General features: G+C 37.0%; 1 protein-coding gene across 6 annotated transcripts in view; it reads right to left on the bottom strand.

Moving 5' to 3' along the window:
• NTAN1 (N-terminal asparagine amidase) overlaps window positions 1-22817 on the bottom strand; it is a 242237-nt gene that overhangs the window by 31726 nt on the left and 187694 nt on the right. For 4 of the 6 annotated variants that reach the window (XM_072419006.1, XM_072419001.1, XM_072419004.1 and 1 more), the window contains 5 exons: window positions 21470-21575; window positions 21270-21343; window positions 4839-4892; window positions 4056-4109; window positions 1232-1329 (listed from right to left, as the gene is read on the bottom strand). In XM_072419006.1, coding sequence (XP_072275107.1) covers window positions 1232-1329; window positions 4056-4109; window positions 4839-4892; window positions 21270-21343; window positions 21470-21575 — 386 coding nt within the window. Of the gene's footprint in view, window positions 1-1231; window positions 1330-4055; window positions 4110-4838; window positions 4893-5602; window positions 6566-21269; window positions 21344-21469; window positions 21576-22817 lie in introns of those variants that run through there. The other 2 variants (XM_072419002.1, XM_072419005.1) reach the window with 2 other exon arrangements.

Genomic DNA, 22817 nt, shown 5'->3' with positions numbered 1-22817 from the left:
GCACGTTGTCTTGGTGTCACCTTTGACTCGGCCCTCTCATTTACCCCCCATATTCAGAACATTTCCAGGTCCTGTCACTTTCACCTACACAACATCTCCAAAATCCGCCCCTACCTGTCCCCTGCTCTCTAATACAGTATATTGAAATATGTGGTTGTTACTTATGCAACATAGTTCATTTAAGCAAATGGTATTTTCTATATTGGTCCAGTATAGTCCCTTAGAGCATAGGCAGAGAACCCTTGAAGTTGTTTTTTAAACAATGCCCATGCCCAGAGGCAACAGGTCCTTGAATTCTTCTAAGTAAAAAAAATATACAGGCATTATAGTAATAAATATTAGAAGGTGTTGACTTAATAAAAAACACAGCAGAGGCGTATGGCATTTAATTAAAAAAATTAAAGTTAGTAACTTGTAATTGTTTTCACAATCTGGCCCAGTGCAATCTAGCAACATTAGACCTGCACAGCTTCCAAGAAGCCATTTTTTGAACTTGGTGGTGCCTATTATTACAATTGCAGCATGCTGTGGAGGTAGTTGACTGGATGACCCTGCAAGGTTCAAGTCAAAGTAACTCTTTTTTCTCCGAGACAAAGGGCAGCCAGGTACTGTTAATAAGCCATGATGACCAGACTCCTCCTACATCCTCGACTGACAAATCTCACAGACCTTTTGAAAAGACAAATACGGGGGCATAGAGAAACAGTTTCAGCATAACATATTTGCTTCAGTGAATAATGACTACAATTAGAAGGACAGGAGAAAGATATAAAATGTATTGATAACCAAAAGAAAAGGAAGAAGAAAATGTGAATTTAGCTTGTTCTGTTAGTTCTGAACAGCACGACAGGTGTCGTATCCTGCTAGTTATTGTAAAGTTCAACCTCGTGAGGATAGGTAGACAGTGAGGTGGCTGACCCTACATGGGGTGAAGGAAGAGATCAGCAAAGCTCTGGGCTGCCTTATGATGAAGAAGAAAGGGGTTTCTATAGAACCAACTCAGTAGTAGATGGTGGAAGACAGGCAAGCAAAGTGGCCAGACAAGGCAAACTTCTGTTCCCAATTGCAGTCATCCTTCCTCATCATGCATATTGGATATGTTATTGAAGTTAACAGTTTATTAGGAGTGTGTGTGAGTGTGTATGTGAGTGTGTGTGAGTGTCTGTGTTTGTGTGAGTGTGTGTAATATGTTTTAAAACATCTTGATATATTTTAGGATTGTTACTCTTACATGTCCTCCTGTCAGGGTATATGCTAGTCTCAAATCTTCATCTGGCTGGTGGTCTTGGAATTTTGCCTTAAAAATTTCTCCTGTTTTAACATTTACTGCTGAAAAGGAAAACAAATAACATTAATGACATATCTGAATCCTATTGTTTTAGTTCTGAAAAAGACAAAATTCACATTTAAAACATAAATTAAACTATTACGTTCTTAAGCAGCATGAGGATAAATCACTAGGACTACAAACTCTACCCATCAAAATGGGCTGCCCTGTTACCCATTACTGCTCACTTCTAATACTTGAACTGCAATTTCCCTGGAATGGGGAAGTGTAAGAAACCAAAAATGTAGGTGCAAGTGGGGGACATCTGGTGATGTCCATGAGTTCAAGACTACAGGCTGTCATTGCCAGCAAAGGGTTTTCAACCAAGTATTAGAAATGAACATTTTATTTTCAGCTTTTTAATTTGTCCAATTACTTTTGAGCCCCTGACATGAAGTTATTGCGTAAAAAGAAAAACTTTTGTTCCTCACATTTTATACAAAGCTGAAAGTCTACAGTTCAACTGCATCTGAGTTGTTTTATTTAAAATCAATTGTGGTAATGTACAGAGCCAAAATTAGAAAAAAGTTGTCTCTGTCCAAATATTTATGGAACTAACTGTATAAACAATTGCAGTAGTTTCCATACTAGTTATAACCACTGGGTGATCATTGTCCAGCATTCTTAAAGCTTAGCAAGAGTGGTGCTCAAAGGTTTTTATAATTTTTTTTTTATTGTGGCTTTTTATTGAGTGAGTCTGGGTCTCTATATACAACTCCCATGTTTCAAAAAAACTTGAAACCTTTGTTTCTTTTTCCAAAGATGCTTCTATCCAAGCCATTCTAAAAACATAATCTAATTTTTTTTAAAAGAGCCAGAGTGTGGCCCTCCAAGAGTGTAGCCATTTATGTAGTATTGTTTTTTAGCCAATAAGGAAAGAATAGCTAAAAGATTTTGGCTACCCCTGGTGTGCCTTATAAATCATATATGCTTAAAATCGCCCACTCCAAGGTCAGTGGCACATAGTTAACTAATGAAGTTATTTACTGTGCTACCGTCTGCCAAAATCTGTTTATTTTCTGACAGTTTCAAAAGGCATGATACATATATACCCCATGATAAATCCCTGTCTATATCCGAAGGGAGGGCACTCCATGCTTTAGAAAATGCTGTTAGAATATCATCACTAGTTTTGTTGGTAAAATGGTCAGACCATTTAACAAGGCTGGTTTTCCAGGGAGGAACCTCCGCCAGGGAGGTTAAATGCATCTAGGCCAGATGTTATCACTAAAGTGCAGGATTACTGCCTTCTTTTATTTCAGTAACTTAGACATTGTCACTAAGAGAAAATATTCAAAATCTTCCCAGTAGGGTGCAGGCAGCAAAAATAATAATAAAAATATATCTCACATTACAGGAATGCAGGTATACTTACTAAGTGCATGCTAATTGAATAGCAATACAGCACATTGAAAACAATTTCTTTTAAGCACTGTGGACAGCAAAACACAGTTACAGGGTTCTTATTACATTCAACAGGCACTTACCTTCCACTACAAGCTTTGTGTTCACCTGGTACTGTGACTGGGTATCGCAGACTGGTACTCCTGTCCCAAGGCTGTGCGGGCCCTGTTTAGTGTAGCTCTGATTTGTGTCTTCAGCTTTCATATTGTACTTCCCACAACTAGCACAGAGCAAAACAAGACCCCCCCCCCCCCTTCCTCCGTGTCTGCCTACCCCCTTCCTCACTTTCCTCTCTTCCTTTGTATTTTCACCTTTTCAATTTTGGATCAACATACATCAGCTTCAAAATAAATCACCTGCCTCTCCTCCCCACAGCCTGGTATTCTGAGGGTTTACTGATGTCTCATGGAGAAAGGAAATTCCACAGGGAGGCCAGCGGAGGTGGGGAGCACATGCCCACAGAGAGGGCTCTGAGTGCCCCCTCTGGCATGCGTGCCAGAGGTTCGCCACCATTGGTGAAGGAGATATGAAGGGTATATGCACCAGAAGTGAAATTATCTCACATTAAAAGGTGGACGGGAGCTGCCAGGTCTATAAGCCCACTCTCAGGGAGCTAACAATGAGCATGCTCAGGATGCTCCCTCCCCTGGTAGCACAATTTCATAGAGAAACATAGGAGATACGCGCACCACATCCCTTGCAAGACAACAAGCAGAGCGAGCACAAAGGGAATCAGGAGTGGGCTGGATGTGGCCACTCCATGGGCTGGATGTGGCCCATGGGCCGTAGGTTGGGCACCCTTTTCCTAAACCGATTGTCATAGAAACTTGAAAACATATGCAACAACTGGTAGTAATGGTTATCGTGACAAACATCAGTAACAGTAGAGTAAAGTATGGTAAAAAGACACTGATAAACTGAATAACAGAGGGGTGAGAAGGGTTTAGAGAGGTGCATTCAGTTTTTCATTCCTGGGCTGTTACAGACTGGTAAATGTTGCAAATAGCATGATTTGCAAATAGCTAAAACACTAGATACTACATACTAGATAGCTGTGCTGCTATTTTTCTTACAGAATTTACCATTAATACCTGACAATACATTTACTCTTGCAAATACTTGAAATATAATCATAATTTACATTTAAATACAGTATTTGTCAATTAACAATTATTCAAATCACATATTGTTAAAAAGTAAATTCCACTATACTTCTTTTATTAATCTATGGAACGCTGATAATAAATATACATAATAAAGAAAAATAAATAACTGAAAAATAATATACAGTAAATACATCCATTGTCCGATTATTCACACTTACCTAAACCATATATTATTGGAAGGTGAATTCCATTATCCATTGTATCATTTAACTCTATAAAAAAAAAAAAAAAATATATATATAATATATATATATATATATATATATATATATATATATATATATATATAATATTGTGATCTGTTAAGAACTAAAGAAAATGAATAGCTGTTTCCTAAAGAAAATCGTGCAGGGTGCAATTCCGGAAACTATTGCCATTTAATTTCAACCTTGCTTGATCGACTGAAAAACTACATATTTTATTTTCTAAAATAATATTCTATAATTTGGGTGCCAATCTGGTTTTACAACAGGTGGTAACAAGCATTTTCAGCTCCTTAAGTAATACAGATAGGTCTTGTTTATACTACAAGGCTGTCACTAAACAATGAAGACGCAGAAGATTAATACGCCTATATCCTTTTTACACTCTGACGTTAGCACTGCAGAGCAACTGATTGGCCTCTCGTGCTTTCCCTTTTTCCAGTCCAAGTTTTGCTGTAGGGGGTAAAAAAAAACAAAAAAACAAGGTAGGAACATGCACTGTGCTTTCTTAAGAACCTAGGGGCCATTACATTTTACATATAAGCATTTCATTGTTGCATGAGCATTATCATGTTACAGCACATGTTTACACAGCATACATAGGATATGCATTGTGATATATTACTACACAGTGTTCTCGTGCCATTTACAATTAATGCCACAGCATCCTGCACCCATTAAAAATCAAATCGAAATAACCAATGCCGTAATCACAACCAAAGTAAAACATTCACATACCTGTTACACAAAACGTTACAAGATGTATTTCTTCAGCTTGATTGTCAAATGCCCCTGTAATACAATATACATACAAGATTGTTGATTGTTACTAATTATGAAACAGTAAGAAAAACAAGAAAAAAGAAAGGGAGCAAAGTCATTACCAGGTAACTACAGACCTGTTAGTTTAATGTACATATTTGGAAAGGTCCTAGAGAGTTTGATAAAGAACCACATAGAGGAGTTTCTGCTAGAAAATATTATTATAAGTCATAGTCAGCATGGGTTCAAGAAAGACAGAAGTTGTCGAATTTACTCTCTTATTATGAGGAAGTAAGTAAATAGGTAGGCAGTGAAATAGCAGTTGATATAGTGTACTTCGACTTTGCTAAAGTATTTGACACTGTACCCCACAGAAGGTTAATATGCAATTTAGGGTCAATAGGTTTAGAAAAGTCAATCTGTAAATCACATTGCTTTAAGATCGCATCCAGAGAGTAGTAATTAATGATTCATACTCTGAATGGTCTAAGGGTATTAGTGGTGTACCCCAGGGTTTAGTGTTGGGAGCTTTAAGGTTTAACATCTTTAAAAACGATACATATTTTGGGATTAAAAGTACCATTTCTGTGTTTGCAGATGACACCAAACTAAGTAATGGAATTAGGTCCATACAGGGTATCTATAATCTAAAAGCAGACCTGGATGTACTGTTTAACCCCCCTAGCTGTATTCCCGAGTCAGACTCGGGGTACCTAAAAGCAGAATAAAACCCTACTTACCTTGTTCTGTTGCTGTCTCCTGGCGTCCTGCTGGTTCCTGTAGGTCCTGGGGACACGTCTGCCTCCTCTGATCTCCAGCCGCATAATGCAGAGACGTCCTATGGGGATTCCTGGTGACGTCAGTGCATGTGTTGGTGCAGTTGGGACTTAGAGGCGGGAGATTCATATAGTTTTGTATTGGATTCAATACAAAATAGCTGTATTGAGTCCAATACAAAGAAATATTCATATAATATATATAATTATATTATATATATGCTGCTGTACAGTTACATTACGTTAAACATTTTTTTACATATTTTTCTTTAAGTTTAATAATAAATGTATTAACTATTAGACATTTGTCGGTGAGTTATGCCTAAAAATTATAGGCCTACAATGTAAAATAAATTACAATGCAAAAAATGGTACCACATTTTGCGTGGAAATACGGTCAGAATCAGACCACTAGGGACGCTAATTGGGCAGCCAAGTGGCAAATGACATTTAATATAGATATAAATTTGGGGGAGTCAGAAAAAAGATCTGGAGGTTCTGGTAGATCACAGACCTAATAACAGCATGCAATGCCAGGCTGCAATATTTAAAGCTAGTACTTTCTTGTATTAAAAGAGAAATATAGACTGCAGAGATGGACACATTATCCTGCCCTTGTACAAAGCATTGGTCAGACCACATTTGGAACATGCAGTCCAGTTTTGGGCACCAGTTCATAAAAAAGACATTGTTGAATTGGAGAGAGTGCAGAAAAGGAAAACTAAAATAATAAAAGGAATCAAGGAGCTCAGCTATGAGGAGAGATTAGCTGAACTAAATATTGTACCTTGAGAAGAGACATGTATAAGGGGGGATATGATCACTCTGTAAAAATATATACCGTATTTTTCGGACCATAAGACGCACTTTTTTTCCCCCTAAAGTGAGGGGAAAATCAGGGTGCGTCTTATGGTCCGAATGCATATTTTTTTACTTCTGTCTGTGTTCCTCCTCTGTGTTTCCCTGTCTTCCAGCGTGCGGCACTTGTGCCCGCCCACGAAGGCGGCGCCGATTGATTTCATGAATGCCGATCGGCGCCTTCATGGGCGGGCACAAGTGCCTCACGCTGGATCTCAGGGGAAATCAAATGAATTTTTTTTTCTTGTTTTCCCGTGCGTCTTATCGTCCGGAGCGTCTAATGGTCCGAAAAATACGGTATATGGATTCAATTAGAAAACTCTCTTCCTAATTATTCACTTTGAGATCATTACAAAGAACAAGAGGGCACTCTTTGCATCTGGAGGAAAAGTCTGAGCGCTGCATAAGGAAGGGATTCTTCGCTGTAAGGTCTGTGAAAATTTCGGTGAATACTATAGATTGCTTTAAGAAAAAGCTGGATGCTTTTCTAGAAGCACAGAATATAACTGGGTATTAAGGCTTTAAGGTAAAGATAACAAAGATTGTTGATCCAGGGAATATCCGATTGCCTCATAGAATCAGGAAGGAATTTTTATCCTCTGTTGAAGCAAATTGTACCAGGGTTTTTTTGCCTTCCTCGGGACCGACTATGTCCATAGGGTTTTATATCTGGGATATGTGTATTTTCCTAGTGGTTGAACTTGATGGACCTATGTCTTTTTTCAACCTAAGCTGGTATATATTTATATAAATATGTATTGTAACTGTTCGTCAAAAGAAGAAGAAAGTGTTCACATGTTTTAGTGGCATTGGTGAGGCCATTATGGGGGTGCTCTTCTATAACTGAAGAGGGGTTCTATTAATCATCTATATGGATTATATTTGTAGAATATCAGACTCTGATCATTCTGGCTGTGGTGGTCCCTTGGAATTAGGATATCGTACCTTGTATGTTGAACCATCCTATTGCTGTATTTTATGGATTCCTATTAGCGTGTCCTTTCGCTCCCTCAGCTGACCCAGCCACCCATTTGCCAGGACTTCAGGCTAGGATGACCGATCCTAACTGCAAATGCCAGGATGTGTCAAACTAGCTCACAGCTGCTAAACATTATGATGCCTGCAGGACCCATTGTGATAGCTGTGTGTTTGTGAAAGGCTGAATGTCATATTTTGCAGCCTAACAACTCTCTGTGTTCAAACCTTTTAACCACCTAGCCGTTATGCCCGACCTTCGTACGGGCAAAAAAAAATGGCTAGGATGGTTAAGCCTGTATTTTTGACACATCCTTACCTCCATGGTCCCGCTGTGCACATCCAGCGTCGTTTTCCTATTCCAGCGTCGTCCTCCGTCATCCGTCGATCTCCCTCTCCAGCGTCCGGTGCCAGCGGGACCGGTAAGATACCGGCCAGCGGAACACAAGATACCAGTCGGCGGAACACAAGATACCGGCCGGCATCTTACCTGGTCCCGCTGATTGGATCACTTTTGGTACAGAAATCTAGACCTCAGTGTAACGCTCAGGTGGTTAAACTGTATTGTAACAACTTAAAATTTTCAAGATACAAAAGGAACACTCATAGCTATAGCTAAACTCCAAATTTTAGCTTCCCATCTTTAAACAGGTTCAAGATATGGGGGTTCACAAGTTTAAAAGCTTGTGAAAATTGAACATTCAGGTTGCTGTTTCAAAAGCAAATGCACCTAGAATAATGACATTTAAAATGCAAAATGGGACCCCCAGGGCCACGTACATAGCAAAGTTTATTGGGTGGGAGCCTTGCAATTTTTGTACCTTCTTGTTCCAAAACTATAACTGACATATTATATATACACAAAACAAATATGAATTTAAATTTTCCTTGACAACTGATCGATCTCCTCTAACATCATTTTTGTACACACCCGTCCTGCCTGACCGCTTAAGAGCAGAGATAACCACGCAATGGCATTTCTAACAGATTATACATCACAGGACATGAAAATTACTTCAATTTGACGAATTGTGAGAAAACTTAGAACTACCTGCTAACTCTATCTTCAAATACGGCACTTAGCCCAATCGCTTACTAAAGGTATGGGTTTTGATGCTCTTACACCTTTTGAAGGAGCATGTATAGAAGGGCCGGATAAACATGGTCAGATTTCAGATATCAGATATATTTCGGATATTACTGATGCCTTGCAGGAGAGCAGGGAAGGGTACAGGAGCACAGATCTCTCACCCTTGTATGCACAAATGGGAGCAGATTTCAGGCAGATGTATTCCATTGGTGATATTTCAAATAGTATGGGATATGGCTCCAGAAAGCTCAAATATCGAGAAAATATTTATAAAATTATGATGCGTTGGTACTTCAAATCAGAATTATTCCATGCCAACCTGCTGTTTCACGCTGTAGATATGTAAAAGTAGTGGGAACACTGATGTGGAAGTGCCCGAATAATGTCCCATTTTGGAAATTGTTTTCTACCCCCATACATGGGGAACCACTAACACATCTACTAGGTCTCTCCAAACTACAAGTTGGTCGTTTGCTAACTGCGTCAAGATGCCTCAATAAAATACATTAGAAATCAACATCCCCTCCTTCAGAACTAGATCTTTATAAGCCTATACAAGCCTATACAAAGAAATACAGTATAAGGATAGTAGTGTACACCCTATTCTGTGCAGGTAAAATACTTCTCTATTAAAAAGATAATTACTTCTCCTATTTTTTAAACTTATATCCTTCCTGTCTTCAGACACGTTTTGTTTTTTACTTTTTACTTTCTTATTGTCCCACAGGTCAGGTACGAGGTATAAGCTTTCTATTTTAGCATGTGGAATTTTGAATGGTATATGATTATATATCAGGGAAAAATTATTTGCAAATAAATGTATTTAGTTTACTTACTGTTAATCCCATGATGAACAATTATGTACTGATGTTATTTCTTGGGTGTCATATGTTTGTACAATTTTGGCTAACTAGTTGATACTGTTGAGACTGGATTGCATGTGTTTGATAATATGTGTACTGATGTCTATATTCTTTTCTCTTTGTAAAAACCACAAAAATTCTAATAAAAATTGACATAAAAAATGCTTATTTCCCCTGTGTAACTGGAAAACAGTTTAGGAGATTTGAACAGAGAGATGTTGCAAAATCACACTGTGCTGCCGAAGATGTCATTGTACAGTCCAGTTGTACACCGCCCTTGTGATTGTAAAAAGCCCACTTGTACATGCCCTTCACAGACAGCTTTTTTTTTTTTTTCTCCGGGGAAAAAATGCTGACAGTCGACTCCTTCTTGGGGCAAGCGTAACCATGATAAGAGGGCTATTTATCCCATCCACGCCGGCAGCCTGTCACTCATACCCTGGCACCCTGTGATCTAATGAATAGCAGCCGCAAGCTAGGTTGGCAGATCCTGGCATGTACAGTCAGGATCTGTTATGCCAGCTCAGAGCCACAGCGAATGGATGGGCAGGTAAGCTAGGGGGCAGAAACACATGCACCCCACTCAGCACATGCACAGTGCCAATGGAGAAAAGCTAACAGGAATCCATAAAAAAAAAACGACATTCTGATTGGGGGCAGCCTATGATGCTATCACTTTAGCACAAATTAATGCTCCTGCATTAACCCTTGCTTCACTGGACAGAATCACTGAAAGGTGAAAAGCAGTCAGAATTATGGTACAACATAAAAGGTGAGATATCCTAATTCTAAGGGACCGTCTCTGACCCACATGGGTATATTCTGGTCTATCTCAATATTTTGATCTACTATTTTTTTTTTATTATGATTAGAGACCGTCATTCTACAAATATATTTTGTTTGTACATATAGGTGTATATAGGCAATTGTAGATACATTTATACATGTTACATAGTTTAAATCATTTATACATATATTATTTTGTTTTGATTTCTGATGGGAACTGCAGTGACAATGATACATACTCACAATGATGTTATGGTATCTTGTGATCCTCTGAAAAAGCTGAACGGCAAAACACGTCAGTACGTAAAACTTCTGCTCCATGATGAGCAAATGACCATTACTTGAGTGCTTATTTGCTTTGAAAGTTCAACCATGTATAGATTTGATGCAACACTGAATAAAAAACTATTGTTTAATGCCACAATATACCATTCTTTATATCACAGTAATATCCCCAGATTTTTCAGGAGATAAGCAATATTCTTAACAAATAGAATGCTTTTCATATTCCTTTTGTTGATTATATCTCTTTAATCAGGATGTCTGTCCTTGCCAAATTACCATACCTTTGCACAACCCTTCCTGTCAATATACCATGCACATCCCTCAAGCATTTACAGGAGGTATTGAGTTTTATTTCAAGAGAATTTTATTCAAAAATGAGGTTTTTTAACAAAGAAATTATAAATAACAAAAACACAGGTGAAACTTTTACAACATTCACAGTAAGACAAAGAAACCTACTTGAAACCAGTGTAAAACTATAAAGCAAACACCTGAGAAGGACCTCTTGTCTCCATTAGTCCAGTCTGACAAAATAAATAGGGAAGGAAGAATGGTTCTGGGGGAGATCGGGGGGGGGGGGGGGGAGAAGGAGGGGAAATCCACATCAGGAAGGGGAACGATGCTGTGGAAAAATGGTTCCAGGTAAGTTCAAAGACGTGTGGCGTATCTTCAAGAGTGAATGTAAGCTCATCACTTTAGTTTTGACTGGAGCCAATAGGATAGATGGTGATTTCCATGGTTTTGCCAGTGCAATTTTGGCTGCCAACCGCACATAATTGCTAAATTTCTTTGTATATTTTGGCAAGGGCATGTCAATCTAACTCAGGAAAGTTCTCTCTAAACTGGGAGAAAGGGAGGTTTGAGACACCTGTGACATAAGAACAAAGACTAGTTTCCAAAATTCCTGCGCAATCAGGCAAGACCACCAGATATGATCCATACCTCCTGCACTTTGGCAGCCCCTGAAACACAATTCTGAGGAACCCGGGAAACTCCAGACAATCCTAGTTGGAACCAGGTACCAGCACTTTAGAGCTTTGTAACTCCATTCAATCAGGCTAACGTTAGGAGAAACTTTAGATACATTGCGTGGTTCTCCAATCCACTCCTCTAGCTTCCATGATTGCTGTAAATCCTTTTCCCATGCCTTCATATATGGTAGCTTGGGGGGGGCAGTAAAATAGATTGAAGGACTATCTGTCTTGTGGAATGCATCAGTAAACTACAGGTATTTTCAAATGCTGTTTTACAGTTACAGAGGTTAGATATTTTGGAATCTGGGCATAACAAAAGTACTCAGAGGGGGGAATTTTCCTACTTTGAACTAGGAGTTGAAAACACAAGTCTGGGTGGTGTTTCAGTCTATCTCCTATTGACAAAGAGTACTGAAGGGCAGGGCATGTGATCTTAGGTCAAATATGGGAAGGTACCCATATAAAACAGAACCAATTGTTGACACAGAGTTGGGTTGAGCTTCAATGTTTACCCATTGGGGTTTGTTGAATAGCAGTGTAGTGCAAGAGAGTTGTGCAACCTGGGCTGCTCTGACATATATCTGAAGTTAGGGACTCCAAGCCCTCCCCGTGCTTTGAGGGTGAGTATTGTGGCAGGACTGATTTGGCTTCCTTTGTGGCCCCAAATGAATTCCATAACTAGTTTGGAGTAGATCTAGGGATTTATGTGGGACGGGAATCAGAAGTGTTCAGAACCTGGACCCTGGGCAGAATGTACATTTTGACTGTTGCCACCCTTCCCATCAGGTATTGGATTTTTATGGGGCTTACATGGGGCTTACAACAGACTACATCATTCCACTTCCCGGACTACTTTGTGGTCCTTTAATATCTGGACAGAAATGGATATGGTTATAGCTGGCTCCCATCTACCCAAATTATCTTGCCCTATGAACCTCATGAAATGGTTTTGAATCTACCTTGAAATTAAAATTCACTGCTCACCTTCCTCTACAATTTTGAAATTCCTGATAGTATGACCTTGTGCATGGTCTGACCCTGGCAGTCAAGGTCACTGTTCTAAGGTCAGATTGTCCCTTTCACTGAAATTCATTGTAGATTTAAAATTCCTTATACATTCTTCTACAGTGATATTCAAGTCTGGCACTAAGGACAATCTTTAAACAAAGACCAGTTTTCACAAACGTCCGTATAGAGATAGGAGCGATTTTAGATTATATGCCAACATCCCATACAAACATATACAAACAATATCTCCCAGATATCTCTCACCAACAGAACTTAGGGACTTTTTAGGCCAATTTAATTTCCCATTTGACAAACAATATTAGTTTAACAATCCCTCATAGACATATACAGGTCAAATTCAATTTTTATTTTACTTTTAAAAAACTTTGACATATAAATACACTCAATAGATACATTTTGTCTTTCTTAAAAATTTATACCAACTGTGTAGCAACACATCCCCAGCATCTTTGCTTATACACAATGCGTTTCACAGATAGTTTTCTGCTTCCTCAGAACTAAAATCTGAAGATCAGGCTATTCATTTTCTGCAAACATTAATAGAAAACCTATTACCAAAAACATTGAAAAAAAACAAATTCAACTAACTCTCATCAACTTTCATAAATGTGTGTATATATATATATATATATATATATATATATATATATACACACACATATAAATATTTCAGGTGTATATGAGTTCCACAGTTCACTGTTCAGCTGGCCACATGCAGTGAAAGCACTTGGAGCTTTTTTTATAATGCCAGGGTAAAATAGAAAATAATTCTTATAACACTGAAATTAGAAAAATAATTAAATCTATCTTTTTTGTAAGCACTTTTATCATTATAAACATAAAGTTACCCAAAATTTAAATAATTTTTATAATTTTCTCAATCAATTACACATATTCATATTATATGTTTTTTTTAAAAAGATCCATAGTGTTCCTCCATCCCTAAACAGGTTTACCGCTTAATAAAGAGTATGTTGTTCTCCAAATGTACCTTACCTACCTGTCTTATGGCCATCCTATCCAACTGCTGCTCCCTGGGCGTCCCATGTGGAGTACCTGTAACGTACTACAAAATCTGCTTCCATGCCTTAGTGCCAAGAGATACACGGGAAGCCTGCCACAGCTATGTGTTCCACAGGGAATTTGTGCCACAGCTATGTGTTCATCCCTCGATATCATGGTGCGCAACACAGGCTTGCGTTTCAGCTTAGAAGAAACTGCTTTTCGAGTTGTCAAAAGCCTAACTTTTTTACAGGGCTAGCATTACAGCCCAAGGAACTAATTGATTTAAAAAATAATCCTAACTAAACCAACTTGTATATTAAATCTCTACCTAATAGCTATATGGAGCACATAATTTAATAAAGCACATTCATTTTGCTCTAATCTGCAGGGACAGAATACAATTTAATTGGACTGTTAGTAAAGGGCCATGAATTATAAAGTGACACAAAGTGTCAGTGGCCCACATATCGACTGGCAGCAATGAACAGAATAGAGAAAGTGTCTAGTCAATCTAGCAAAGCAAGATGAAAAATCATTATAGTTTACTCAATAATCCCTTTTTTTTATAAATGTTACAATTCAATAAAAAAAATAAAAAAGGGGGAGAGGGGAAATAGGTTTACCTTCCTACAAAAATGTTTAAAACAGAGTCTTGTTTAAACCTGGATTTTCTCTAGCTTTAGGTTTAAAGATCCACTCAGATTTTTTTTTTTTTTTTTTAGGAATTTTTTTATCAATGTCTCCTGCTTTAAGTCCAAGGATACTATTTCAAGTGCCAGAAATTTCAATTCTTCTATTCAACTCTTTCTTCATTGCAGTCAACATAATCATAGCATTTAAATATAAACTCCGATGGTGGATGAAAAAGTGAAGTCTGGGAGTTATAAATCCAATCACATTCCCACAGGCATACATACCACTACTTTTGTTCCCAAGTGTGCTTTTCCATACCTTATAATGACTCCTAACTAGTTTTTTTTTTTTTTTTTTTTAGGATGGAGCTTTCCTATATGTAATAGAGGGATTTTCCGTAATATATTTTTTGATATTTACATCAGATGTAAGAATGGGCCAGTACTTTTTACAGATCTTTTTAATTTTGTCATGTTGTTTTGAATACATAAAAAAACTAACTGCACCTTTTCTTTCGTCCTTTTAGTTCTAGTATTGTCTTTTGATTTGGCTTTTTTAAAAGCCATTTTAAGACAACTTGTATATAACTATGAGGGATTGTTACACTAATATTATTTGTCTAATGAGAAATAAAATTGGCCAAAAAAGTCCCTAAGTTCTCTTGGTCAGAGATAACTATTGTTTGCAAAGACCAGTTTTCTCCAATCTAACACCTTTTGAGAAAATCTGTCTAGGGGGACAATATAGTAAGAATCTCAGTTTAGAAATCTATACAGTATGGTGTTCTGAACCTGCCACTTCTTTTAATAAACATTGATACATGATCAAATGCAAAAACATCCTTGGTAGGGAGCCAAAGCCAAATCTTGTTTTGCATCTTGTATCAGGAAAAATGTATATGATTTGGATGCATTGATACACTCAACAAACAGCATGCAACTCACCCTTCTACCAGTACCAGTACCACTGGTGATATTAATTTCAATATTTGTATTAGGTTTTCATTATTTTACAAAATTAATTTTTTTTTTTACAAATATCAACATTTGCACATATAAACAAGTCAATCCACATTACATGATATTTCCTTAAGGTTTATGCCACTTTTCTACCCTCTTTTTCTTCTTAGCTCTCTTTTAACATTATTTGAATGTAATATAACTTTATAAACTAAATGTAACACTGACATATTCCCAACTATATACATCTGATAAATGAAAATCTATCTTATCTTTGCTTTCGTGGAATATCTTGCATTTAAAAAAAAATTATAATAATTTTCAAACTATCGAACTTTCATTGATCTTTTACCCTGAACAACACGTGACCTTTTATTTATTCTTTTGGGAGGCCCCTAAATTCCATACATGAACCCCTGCCCTCAATCTAAAATATAGTGAATTGAGAATTCAAATTATGCCATACCATTTTGTTAATATTCTAAATATAAAAGTAGAAAATCATCAGAAAATTCTCCTATTCTTCTCAAACCCCTATTTACCATTAACTAATAAACAAATTCAATTTTAAAGGACACCAAATACAAATCCCTAATCCTTTAGGGGGGGAAAGCAGTAAGCATATTGTAAAGAGTTATATCTCTACATAGAATATGTACTAATTAGATATCATAAGCCTAAAAATACATAAATAAACATTAAAGACCTGGGAAGACAAGACAGAAATAAGGGGGGAGGAAAAACATTCAACTACAGGGAAATCATCCCCTAATTTGATATTTATCTACTTAACATATGCGACCTGGTCTTCCATAGATCCCATATTAAATCAAATTTAGCCATCTTTTTTCCCAATATGTGGGACATTTTATTATTTACCATAATAATAGTTTTCGCTAATGTAATTCTAGCCGCCAATAACATCAAGTTAAATAAATTCAATGAAAATTTGGAGGCCTTTAATTGACATTTACCAAAAAGTGCTGTGCTTGGCGAGCATTTTATATCTTGCCCCAACACTCTTTGGATAATGATAAATATTTATTTCCAAAACACTTGAGCCATAGGGCATGACCACCACATATGTGATATGGTGCCAATGGTATCCCAGCCTCTAAAGCATTGAGGTGAGACTGAAGGATTACATTTAAAAACCCACTACGGGACCAAATACCATCATAGTATAACCTTTCACCTCTATCAGGGAGGTGGTAGGAGAGATTTTTGAAAGTGGGAAAATTCATTTACTCCACTCTTCCCTAGATAGAGTGAGCCCCAGATCTTCTTCCCAAGAGCACATATATTTCAGCTTATGCTGGGAGAGCATAGGTACATCATATATAATCAATATTTGTCTCCTTGTGTCTGCTATAGATTTACATGAACATTCAAATGCAGTGAGATGTAGAGGACGGGAAGCTATACAAATTTTAGAATATACAAAGGAACGAATTTGTCCATATTTGAAGTATTTCTGTGACAAAAATTCTTTTTTAGTGAAGATGTTGATGAAGATGTTCAAAACTCAGAAGAATATGTTTATCTAAAATGTCCATCACCTTTCCAAATCCCAATTTTTTTTCAATCCCTTTTGGCCCAGATATTGTAGTTAATGAAATTTGGGAAACTTGAGATACCACATAATAATTTTGAAGGGAGGGAACCCCTAGGCCTCCCTGTGGGTGTGTAGTTTACATGATGAAGGGACCATAATTTGAAGCATATGAAACTTGTATAGTAACCAAGGTAGAAAATTTATTTTAATAGTTGCTATGTGTCCCATCCAAGATGGAGTTGATGACATCCAGTTATTAAGATCTGAGACAATTCTTTCAAACAGTGGAGTGTAATTGGCCTTAAACAAACAACAGATGATGTTAATTAGAACATGATGTTAATTGGATACCTATATATTGAAGCGAATTAGCTTCCCAGCATAAATTGAAATTTTTTTTGATCACTGCAATTTGAGGTTTAGGGATATTTTTATTGAGGGCCCGAGATTTAGATAGATTTATAGCCATGAAACAACTGCAAATCTATCTAAGGTTTTAAAAATATTAGGAAGAGTCACATGCGGGAGGGAGATATACATCAAAATATCGTCTGCAAATAATGCACATTTGTGTTCCCTTGTGCCACACTGTATCCCCCTTATACCTCAATTTTCCCTAATCGCTATGGCCAATGGTTCTATACCAAGAGCGCATAAAAGGGGTGATACCGGGCAACCCTGCCTTGTACCTCTCATTATTATTATTAGAACAGAGAAAGCCTCTCAAAGAGATGTTTGCTAGTGGTTTGTCATATAATGCCTTCAACATATTTATAAAATAGATAGCAAAACCCATCATAAAGAGTATCTTGAACATAGAGGGCCAAGAGACACTATCGAAAGCTTTCTGCAAATCAATGGCCAGAAGCATCGCCTCTCTATTTCTACCACCATCCCAATTGTCATTCACTAGTGAGATCAGATCTATGGTGTCTGGTCAGATATCTTAAACGAATTGGGAAACTTTATGTTGGTTGCTGTATAGTGAGGAGTAAAAATCTTCAAATGTTGGCAATATCTTTTCTGGGTTTTGAGTGATTTTTCCATCTTTCATTTTAATTTTAGGGAGAGTATAAGATTTATTTTTTGGAGATTGTTTATTAACTATTAATTTCCCAGGTTTATCGCCCCAAGTATAGCATTTATGGGCTCCCCATCTAAAGGATTTCTCTGCTTTGGTCATTAGGATCATATTAAGTATAGTACGCAGGGTTTCAATTTAAGGACGAAGATCTAACATTGAGTCTGATTTATGACCTAATTTTTATAACATGATATTCCTTCATCTTGGCTTCCAAGAATTTTTATATAACTTTCTTTTGATAAGTTCCTATTTTCATAAGTTCCCCTCTTATGTATGCCTTATAAGCTTCCCAGTTGTTAGCTGGAGAGGTATCCTCAGGTAAATTGATTGAAAAAAAACTTTGATTTAAATTTTCTATCTCAGCCTGTATCTTAGGATACTGCAATAGACCTTCATTGAGTCTCCATCTAAAACTTGACTGAGTGCTCTGGATTCCTCTCAAACTCACAATAACTGGGTTATGATCTGACCAAAAGATTTGTGCTTGAATAGCCAAGTCATTTTGTTTCAATAATATTGAGAACTTATGGCTCTTTTTGGGAAGTAGGGGGTATAAATACTTTTTAAAACTACTGTATATCGTATTTTGGCTAAACCTGGTCATAGCTCCCTACTAGTGGGAAATGAACCTGTCGTGCCATCTTCGACGCAGATGTCAGCCAGGCATCCTCAGGGGAGGAAGATGCCAGCATCGCTGGAGGTAAGCTTTTAAAACACTTTGACAATTCCACCCCGAGTGTGGCTCAGGGTTAGAGCTTTTGGTACTGAGAATAAACAACGAGCCGCACTCAGGATTACCAGCAAGGAGGTTATAAAAGATGCTTTTTTACATTTAGGAACCAGAGCCTTTTTTTATATTGACCTAATGCTTTTCTTACCTGCTTGATGCTGGCCCTTCCTGTTGAAGGTAAACCAGCTTACTTTACCTACTAACAGCAACTTTTTTTTTACAATAATAATGTTTAGTACTATCTTCAACTATCCAATGTATAACTCATACTGTCAAGCATTGTTCAACTTGATTTAGGCCTAGGGTGCACATCTGAAGTTCGGCTGAATTCACACTGGCAGTAAGGTTGCATCCAGCGCTTCCTCGTGCTGGGAACCACTGCAAAACTGCTAGGCCTGAAAGTTAACACCGGTTATTAATCAGGTGCCTATGAGTTGCCAGTAGTCATTCAGGAGCAGTAGATGGACCATATTTTTTTAACTGCTAATGTGAACTAAGCCTAACTTGTTACACTACTTTGATTACACTATTACAACACTGCATGGGATTTCACTAATAACAAAACACAGGAACACTAGGAAGTTGGGTTTCAATACATAGCACTAGACCAAAGTATAGGAGGAAGGTAGAACACTGACACAATAATAGGGGGGTTACTGGATATTTATGGCATAAAAAATAAAACAACTAGAAGAACAAAATCTGCAGTGTCTTGCCCCACCCACTGTTTGACCACCCGGCTAAAAATAATTCTGGGGAGAACACTGAAATTCATTGTGAATAGTGCCTCTGGAGAATGCTATAAGCCTTACTTATAAAACATGAACACATGCAATTTTTTACATGGTAATAACATAGTATATAAAAAAAATCTTGGCATGTGATTAAAAGCACTTTTAAAGAACATTGTTGTTAGGGAGTATGGTACATAAGTTAGAAGTATCCTCCTAATAAACGAAATTGTCATAGACAATAATGGAGAGCAGACCCTCTGTGCTTTATGCAGGTTGGAAAGAATTTGACGGGTGCTGAAGATGCCAGAATGCAGTCTTTGGACCAGGGCTTCGAACCAGAGCATGTAAAAATGTTGACAGGGATATTAACAAGAAGAGATAGACCCGTAGCAAGTCAAATGAGAAACAAAACTAAAACCAAAGAAACAGCAAAGCAGGAATGTAAGTGCTAACAGACTGGAGAGTAATGGCCCATTGTAAAGGAATTAGGTGTTTTACACAAAGCCAAAGAAATTAGTTTGACTAACAGACTAGAGCAGGGATGGCCTGTGTAGCTACCAAAATTTTCAATAGGTATATTTCGATCATGCTTATACCTTCTGGTCTGGTCTGATAGAGATCAAGATTTGTAGATCATCCTTCTGCTGATCTGTGACATCAATCCGTGAATGAAAAGATGATGGAAAAATGAGATGCATAAAATGATCTCTCTGGACTGTCTTATGCCAAGCAAACACTGTGATTTTTTTTGTCTCAATGTTTTATCAAATGACATTATGATTGACATCTGAATCAATCTTTTGTACAAAAAAAAAAAATCAACCTGACAAAAAAATTTGCTCTGCCTATTAAATTTGAGATCAACTGTAGTGAAGTAAGGGGTGTGAAGCCAGGTTTAAGGATTATTGTACCAGTATTTTCTTCAATTTCACTTGGAAAAAGGGGATAAAGGGTGTGGATAAGTCCGAAAGGAATTATTATATTTACCAATAAATTTGCAGCTTTTTATTTTGGATCCAGATCTAGAGAGTATTAGAAGGCTATGGTGGGCCACATATTCAATATCAATGGCAGGCCAATAATTGCAAGTGGGGCAAAATAAATACAAACCCAAGACTTTTAAACCTATTTTGAGCGCGCCTTTTTGTCCACTGCCTGAATACTGTCCCCTTTTAAGCTATCTTTCTACATGTGGTTGAGTTAAGCTACAGGCAAAATAATTTCACAACAGCATTTAAAGGATTAATAAAGCCTTCCTGCATTCAATACATTGCAGAAGAGTTGCAACAGTCTGTTCTGTATATCTAAGGATAAGAAAAGTCCTTTCCTCCTCTTGTGTCACTGTCTGTACATCGGTCTGTCATTTGCAACCCCTATTTATTGTACATCGCTGCGTTATATCTTGGCACTATATAAATCCTGGTATTAATAATAATACAAATTATTTAGGATTAAATTGTACGGGAAGAAAAAAAAAATTGGACTAAAAGTGGACCTAAGGTCACACTTTCAGCTTAGGTTTATATATGGTGTAAACTTAAGTTATACTGATCTGAGTTTTAACAATCCCCTTAAACTGTTCAAAAAACGGCTCTGACCCCTCCTTCGGGCTTTACATCACTGCAGCAATTAGGAGAAGGCTGCAAAGGCTCATGGGAAACTGACATAATCAGTTAAAGAGGTTAAAAAAAAGCAGTAAAACAATTTAAACTTTTTTTTAGAAAACATTGAACTCATGAAGCTTCAACAATCATTTTCAGTAAACAGACACACTGAATGCCTTCCACTGCAAACAAAAGATGGCTTTGAAATAGCACACACTATATCTCCATCCTGATCCAAACAGTCATGGAGATGCCAACCACCTACACACAGGTTAACATACAGAATGATGGGTCTTAAACAGTGTGGAAAAAAAGGATAAGAGTGCTATGACAAAAGGACTGGTTCACATTTGAATTTTTCTTATTCAGTATCAAGGGGTGTTACAACAGGTGACAGCCAAAGTGTTTCAGAGTATACACAATTACATACTGTAAAAACTGTACATACTGTAAAATAGAGCACTTACGAAGAAGCTGATGTGAAAGATTTTTTGATAGTTGTCGCTCATCATTAAAACCTCCAACAATATGTAATTCTAGTCTGAAAAAATGAATGTAAAAATTTAAAATGGGATAATTCATAAATACATGCCACAAGGATGAAAGGAAGAAGAAAAAAACTGCATGAATTACTGACAGTTTTCCAGCTAAGTTTAATACTGCTTACCTTCCTTCTGCAGTATTGTGTAAGGATTTTACAGCTTTTATAATGGAAGCCACCTCGTTCTCAGTGTCCGATCCATCACAGTGTGCAAAACAAATAGCCCCACTTCCTACAAAATACAATAATTTCCTATGTATAAAAGATATGTACTGAACAGCCCAAAAGGCCAGTAAAAAAGCTTGTAAATGTATTCTAGTGAATTAATAAGTTTCAGATGAAGCTTGTTTATTAGAGATGCTCTGGATGTAATAGAGGTCTAATAGATATTAGTTGAGCAGTATTAGACCAGCCATTCTCAGTCAGGATTCTGTGCAACCCTAAATTGATCCAAATATTGAGCGCCTTCAAAGTTCTGGGTCCAAATCTACTACACAAATCAAGCAGCATGACAACAATGATCTTTTGTCTGAGCTGAGGTCTGAATAATAAGAGGTGCTGGTTCTTTATTTTTTAAATGTTTTTAGCCACCCCCTTATAATGTGGGTTTATAGTGTGGCAACAAAGATGCATTTATATAAAGATACATGATATTACATAGGTGCCCCTATTTAATGTACAGCGCTGCGTAATATGTTGGCGCTATATAAATCCTGTTTATTAATAATAATAATAATAATAATAAAATACATACAAATTCACAGAAACACTGTGTGTTACAATAATAAAGTTTAAAGCAAATTTTGATCCAATCCTCAGCCTAGTAGTAAAAGGGATGAAATACTAAGCTAAACACATCACTCCTGCCTAAACCCATAGGTATATTTTTAAAGATGAGAAAAAGTGAAAACATATATATAAATAAGACATAAAGGTATATTTAAATGAGACACACACACACACACACACACACTATTTACACACATCTATCCATCCCTATATGTGTGTACAGGTAGTCCCCGGGTTACGAGACAGGGACTTGTTTGTTCTTAAATTGAATTTGTATGCAAGTCAAATAGGTACATTATTTTAATCAATGCAATTAGGACAGATATTTGTCTCAACATATCATTAGGCAGAGTAGTTTCAGTTACTGTATAAAATCCCCACTGCAAGTTAATTATAAACGAAGCAAAAAATCAAAGAAAAGTTACTTGTTAGGGTAGGTGGTATACATAAAGTGTCACAGGTTACAAAACAATCAAAGATGTGAGGTAAAGTAGTTGAAGAGGAAACATCAGTAGATAAAAATTAGGGAGAAATCCAAGATAAATTACATACATGAAAGATGGATACATCTCATCTTGCTCCGGTGAGGATTAAGGAGAGGAAAAAAATTCTGTTATAATGAGGCCAGTTGAAAAGGTGGCAACCCTAGATGGGGAATATATATTAGGAAATAAAGGAGTTTATA

Source organism: Pyxicephalus adspersus, chromosome 7, assembly GCF_032062135.1.
Source record: "Pyxicephalus adspersus chromosome 7, UCB_Pads_2.0, whole genome shotgun sequence".
Taxonomy (NCBI): Eukaryota; Metazoa; Chordata; class Amphibia; order Anura; family Pyxicephalidae; genus Pyxicephalus; species Pyxicephalus adspersus.
The sequence above is the reverse complement of the archived record's forward strand: the minus strand, read 5'-3'. Positions and strand labels throughout refer to the sequence as shown.